Source organism: Poecilia reticulata, linkage group LG9 (assembly GCF_000633615.1).
Source record: "Poecilia reticulata strain Guanapo linkage group LG9, Guppy_female_1.0+MT, whole genome shotgun sequence".
Taxonomy (NCBI): Eukaryota; Metazoa; Chordata; class Actinopteri; order Cyprinodontiformes; family Poeciliidae; genus Poecilia; species Poecilia reticulata.
In genome coordinates, this window is record NC_024339.1 from 33,078,668 (window position 1) to 33,085,428 (window position 6,761).

Sequence of the window (6,761 nt, forward strand, 5' to 3'; positions counted from 1 at the left end):
GAGGCTCGGGCATCTGGTCAGGATGCCTCCTGGACGCCTCCCTGGTGAGGAGTTCAGGTCCCACCGGGAGGAGGGGAGACCCAGGACACCTGGAGGGACGATGTCTCTCTATGGCCTGGGAACGCCTTGGGRTTCCTGGAGGACCTGGAAGAGGCTGGAGAGGGAAGTCTGGGCCTCCTGAGGCTGCTGACCCCGAGACCCGACCCCGGATAAGAGAGATGGATGGATGGATGGATGGATGGAGAAATTGTGAGGATAATCTCAAAATATCCCCAGATGTCAGATTTTCCTCTTGCTGGCTCCATTTCAGACAATTTATCAAGTTTACTTGTGTAGCACATTTCAGCAACTATGCAGTTCAAAGAGATTTACATCATAAATTCACAAAAATATAATTGTAAAAAAAACAACATAATCTACAATTGAGAAAAACAAACATTACATTTTGATGAGTACCATCATCAATACACATCAAATATGTTGGTCAATGTTAATTTTATTTTGGCTACTGAAGACAAATATTCTCTTCTGATGCGAGACCAAAAGGACAACAACCCATGATGCAGCGCGGCTCATCGCGCTTTTATTTTGAAAACCAACACGCAAAATGAAGCAGTCACGTGACCCACGCAATGCGAGGCCTCGTTTGTTGTCAGTCACGTGGTTTTCAGCAAGACGACACAAGCCTCGAAGCGGGGCTTCATCGGACACGCCCACTTTTTACTCATCCCTCCATCAATAAATCTTGAAGTGTATCTCTTTGTGGTCCTTGCTAATGAAATCTGCTGTAATTTAGTCTTTTCTTGTCTCTTTTTAATTGTTTCAATAATGTTGATAACTTTTAGGTGCCTGTAATGTAGAAGCCCAAATTCAGTTTTAGTTCATTCAGACCTCTAGGATAAATTTTGTTTATATTTTTTATGATAATTTGTTTATTAGGATAATAATGATTACAAGTTATATCTCCAATGCATATGAATGTTATATCAAACTATACCCAGAGGGTGAGGCTAGATAGTTAGTGACGCCACAGTTTGTTTTTTTTACCTCTTTTTAGACTGTCTTTCAACTATTTTGCTTTCTCTTTATTATTTTTGTGGAAAAGTAACATTTGTACCATTTTTATTTTTGAAGTAAACCGTTAAACTTTATCAAGAGGACCCAGTCTGGTTTTTTGTCATTTTGTCATCAAGTGGACCGAAGGGGAAAGACGGAGAGCGTCAAGCTTATGGCTTCGTTTAGGAATCTACAGATCTGTTATGTAAAAACTTTGCTTCAATCAATCAAGCCATCGATTTTAGCTTTAATCACCCTTCATGTTGGAGGGAGCTGACTGGAAACACATAATAACGGGTATTTCTGAACTGGGTTTGACCCGTCCAGGGTCACAGTCTGCAGGTGTGAATATCAGAGTGTGAAGTAACTAAAACTGGTGGGATTCTCCCTTTTTCACCTCTTTGTAAGAGGGCTGGTGGATATTAATTTCATCTTCTCTTCACTTCCCTGGACGAGCCATGGGAGTCATTGCTGTATTCTTTGCTTAATTTCTTAATAATCAAAATGCATTTAGATTCATTCTTGCCTGACTCAGTGTTTACCTGAGGTAAGACTTAATCATTTCCTCAACAGTCCTCATCCCTAACCACATTTCATCACAGGCCGCTCCTCCTCTGACACAACTTGTACTTGGAACTGGGATGAATTGGTTAAGAAATCTGAAAACTTTAGACCCTGGGGATTTTTGTTATTTCATGTAACACACTTTATTGGAACAGCCAATCAAAAACGTTCCAAAAATACTGTTGGACCCGAGCAACCAACCATTTTACAACCAGCAAGCATCTTTAAAAATTTAATTCACAATGAAGTTTCAAAACCACCAATAAGATTTCCCATCACCCTTCGATTACAAAGCCATTGGGTACAACACAGAGTGAAAAATCCTGATTACACCTTTATAATCATCAAAACATTTCTGTCCTTTTAAAGTGAGTCTGTAATTATGGATGTAAAAACGTTTGACAAAAGGAGAGAGAGAGAGAGAGAGAGAGAGAGAGAGAGAGAGAGAGAGAGAGAGAGAGAAAATGCCCAAAATGCTGGATCTCCAGAGGAAAACCCTCTTGGGCTGCACACAGTTGGTGCACCTTTCAATGTGTTGGGCCAGTTTTTATCAGTTCCTCCCTGTGCTGGAAAATACCTGCACTTCTTTCTTTTCTCTCTCCCCGATGCTTTTATTGTCCTTACAAGATTTCATGTACATCAGAGTTCAATACACACTAAATACCATCACAGTTCTCCATCCATTATGTCCATCCATTAAGTCAAAATTAAACAAAAAAACAATTAAATTAAATGTAATTAATTTAATTGTAATACATTTTTTAATAATCCATCCATTAAGTCAAAATTAAGCAAAAAAACAAAACAAACAAAAAACAATTAAATTAAATGTAATTAATTAATCGTAAATTTAATTAATTACTTTAATTTAATTGTAATAATTTTTTAATAATCCATCCATTTTGTGACACCCTTGACACCTCAGTGGTCAGGAGGAGCTGCCTTCTCCAGCTAATGTTCTGGGCGAGAGGCGGGTCACCTGGACAGGTAACAGACTGACCCTGCGACAGTTTAATTAATGTAAATAAGTTCTATTTACATTTAAAATTAATTAAAATGTAATTAATTAAATCAGGAATTAAGACAAATTTTAGTCTTAATTTATTTAATTAAATACAATAATTTTATTATTATAAGTTTAAAATATTTAATTTTATGACTAGCTTCTACTTATCATGCGTTCTGCCTCACCACCACACACTTCATGGCCCTGCTCAGTATTACTACGCAATATGGAATAAATTAATCTATAGGAAATTCCTCCTGTTGTTCCTTTCTGATAAAACGCTTAACAATCTTATTGAATAATCTACGTATGGAGGTGTCCATAGCACATTTCTTCATAAACTCACAAACTGTTCTGCATTCTCTCTCCTGCAGCGCAACAAATTTCTTACAGTTACTTTCCTCTGCGCCTCTGTGGCCCCTCGCCGGCTTGTTCAACCAGGTGCCCCCAGTGGCCATAGTAATAAATTCTGGATCAAACCAGAACCTATTGTCCTCCATGCTCACAGCCATGAGGGCCAAAGGAAAAGTACGGAAATTTCTGACTGATTCAGCGATGACGGAAGCTGCAAAATACCAGACAACAAACATCTCAGACATGTAGTCTAGATTTAAGGGTTCACCCAGAAAAATGTTTTTCACATAACTGCAAAACTTTTCTTTCTCTTTAATACAATTTCTAATGTTCTCATACCTTTCTTTACCCTTTTTATTATGTTCAGTAATCAAAAGTTTAATTTTTTCCTGAAAATTTAAACTACTTTCTTCGTCTTTAAGCCGTTTTCCAATTGGATGAACATATAAACTGTCATGTTTGACCAGAAACATCCAGTCACAGATTGAAATGTATAAATCATTCTGTCTAGAACTGTCATCTTCTGCCAAGTGACTGATTTTGTGAAAGACGTCTTTCACATTTTTAATCTCATCACATTTCTGTAGGACTTCTTGTTTTTCAACATTGTCCTTCATCAAATGAACGTTTTCTTGCTGATCTTTTCTAAATATTATATAGTTTTCTGGATCCCGTTGCTCCTCACTGATTTTCTGTGGTGGTGGTAATGATGAATTAAATATCTTGCGTGTATAACTTTTAAGTTTCTGAAAATGTAAACCTGTTTCATCAAGGGGTTTGTCTGACTTTGAAGGACTTTGGTCTCTACTTGAAACATGTTTTATATTTAATTGTATAAAGCTGGCATTTCTTGATTTTGATTGTTTTGAACAAGGCGAATGTATTTTATAAAACAAATTAAAGGATTGTGATGGACATTGACCCAGACAAATGTTTTTCACATGATTCCAAAAGTTTTCTTTCTCTTTAATACAATTTCTAATGTTCTCATACCTTTCTTTACCCTTTTTATTATGTTCAGTAATCAAAAGTTTAATTTTTTCCTGTAATTTTAAACTACTTTCTTCGTGTTTAAGCCGTTTTCCAATTGGATGAACATATAAACTGTCATGTTTGACCAGAAACATCCAGTCACAGATTAAAATGTATAAATCATTCTGTCTAGAACTGTCATCTTCTGCCAAGTGACGGATTATGTGTAGGACGTCTATCACATCTTTAATCTCATAACATTTCTGTAGGACTTTTTGTTTTTTAACATTGTCCTTCATCAAATGAACTTTTCCTTGCTGATCTTTTCTAAATATTATATAGATTTTTGGATCCCGTTGCTCCTCACTGATTATCTGTGGTGGTGGTAATGGTAAATCAAATATGGCGCATGTACAACTTTTAAGTGTCTGAAAATATTTTTTTGGTACATAATTTTGGAAAATTAGATATGAAACCATTATATTAAAGGGTTTTACTGCCAATGAAGGACCTAGCTGTGTAGGGATGTAATTAAATGGATGGATGGATRGAAACTGGATATATATTTTTAGCCAATGTTTTTGCTTATTAATGCTTTTTCTCTCCTTTTTTCGCACTCGATGATGACCCACTGCACTGGAACCGTCTGCAGGCTCTGTAACCTGAAACAAGAATACAATTGTGAAAAGTAAGAAAATTATTATTTCAGTCATAATAACCATGATAAAAAAATATAGTATATTTCAAACATACTTACATTTGTGAAAGTACATTTTAAGTAGACTAAGTATTAGGTGTACCACCTATAAATATTTTAAAAATATACTAAACGCATGGTTGTACAAATTTTGACATTAAACACACTTAAATATAATTCTACTGTTACGGTCCGACCAGTAAGGCACAAGGACAAAGGCATATATATACGGTAAATACACACTTGCTCAAGTTTATATTTAAAAGATATTTTAAATCTTTAAAATATGCTTTTAAAGATATTTTGTATATGTTTTAAAATATATTCTCACAATAATGAATCTTGGACCATTGAGCCAAAGTTGTGAAAACTTATATTTTCCCATGGCGACGAGCAAAATGACTAGCTAGTCTCATCACGTTAGCTGGTTCCAACACTGCGCATGCACACAACAGCTTGGGGTCTACCTCACAGCACGGTGGTTATAATGTTTTATACAGATTTTAGTAAAACAAACTTAAAACGATAAGTGAGCATCAATGGAAAATTAAAAATATTTTTGAAGGGATGATGAAAAATTTACAACTTTTTACTACCTTTAGTTACTGACCTGCATTTTTTTCTATCCTTTTACTGGCCTTAATTTAAGCTAATTTAATTTATCACCTTTTATCACCCCACAGCACCCTGGCATACTCATGATTAGTCTGACTTCAATTTGCTCAAGTATACTAAAATCTAACACACTTGGTACATTAAATTTTCTCCAGGGAAACAGACTAATTTACAGCAAGAGAAGCAAAATGATGATTCCTCCCAAACACATACCTTCAAAGCCACAGCATGGTCACCAGCCTCGGTTGAACTAATTTCCTTGTCTCTGCCTTGCAGTGGGAAGAGGCCAACAGATGCCTGATGATTCGCTTTTCCTTCCTAATGAAGTTATGACACACCATCGTTAGAATCATAGAATGGAAATACATATGTAGAAAAAACTATTTAACATATTTATTAATATGTACCATAAGGACGTCCTCCTGAGCACACGACTTTTCCAGAGGACCAACTTCTTGTCCGGCAACTGAAAAAAGTTGGTATTTCAGCTTTTGTTCTTGACAAAACCCTTCAATCTTGACAGGATATGATGAAAAGTCAGTTTCCACAGTGAGTATTTGTAGGCAGACAACAAGATACTTCTCACAAAAAGGGAGCGCAGAAGATCCTGGTTAGGCAGGTATGAACATTTCTTTGTGTGAGTAAGACAAATATTCTGTAAGTTTCTAGGTGTGGCGACACAGCTGGTGTAACTGAGTCACAGCCAATGAGGAGACACCATGCATGGGATGCAATTTTAACAGAAATTTAGTTTTGCCACACTTATCTTCCAGATATCTGAAATTGGGCTAACTGTATTAGTAAATTAAGATATTTCTCATTATATTTTGACTGCTAGAATGATGTCAGATTGACCTTTAACTCACAGTTATGGAGGTGTTAGAACATGCGCTCTGCTTAAGCTTCGTTTAATCGTCACTGTTACGACACTTTAGGGGGGGCAGGTCACAACATGAAGGATCCGTCCTCCTCTGATGTCAACAACCCACACACACGAAGTTTAACAGTTTATAATTATTATTATATATTTTAAAAAGATGTATTTTTGATAAAGATGTTACAAAAATACTCAGATGCCCGAGTTGAGGTGGCTCGGGCACCTCAACTCACGCTGGAGGGATTACGTCTCTCGGCTGGCCTGGGAACGCCTTGGGATTCCCCCGGAGGAGCTGGAAGAAGTGGCTGGGGAGAGGGAAGTCTGGGCCTCCCTTCTGAAGCTGCTGCCCCCGCAACCCGACCCCGGATAAGAGGAAGAAAATGGATGGATGGATGTTACAACAGGAGTATTGCTTCAGAGTGAGCTATCGCCGAAAACAACAAACAAAAGAAAACTATCTAAATAGTAACAGAAACTTTACTAATCGAAAGTAAATAAATCAAAGAACACAAACTTACCTTCATGAGAAAAGTGAGGAAACATAAACGACAGCTCAATCCATCCATCCATCCATTTTCTTCCGCTTATCCGGGGTCGGGTCGCGGGGGCAGCAGCTTCAG

At 36.9% G+C, this 6,761-nt stretch overlaps 1 protein-coding gene across 1 annotated transcript; it reads right to left on the bottom strand.

Moving 5' to 3' along the window:
- Positions 1-2,711: 2,711 nt before the first annotated feature.
- LOC103470776 (uncharacterized) lies at positions 2,712-5,927 on the bottom strand. The gene is made up of 3 exons (XM_008419440.1): positions 5,672-5,927; positions 5,478-5,582; positions 2,712-4,614 (listed from the first exon to the last, which is right to left on the bottom strand). The coding sequence occupies exons 1-3, from the start codon at positions 5,672-5,674 to the stop codon at positions 2,863-2,865; spliced, it is 1,860 nt and encodes a 619-aa protein (XP_008417662.1). The 5' UTR covers positions 5,675-5,927; the 3' UTR covers positions 2,712-2,862.
- Between the last annotated feature and the right edge of the window lie 834 nt (positions 5,928-6,761).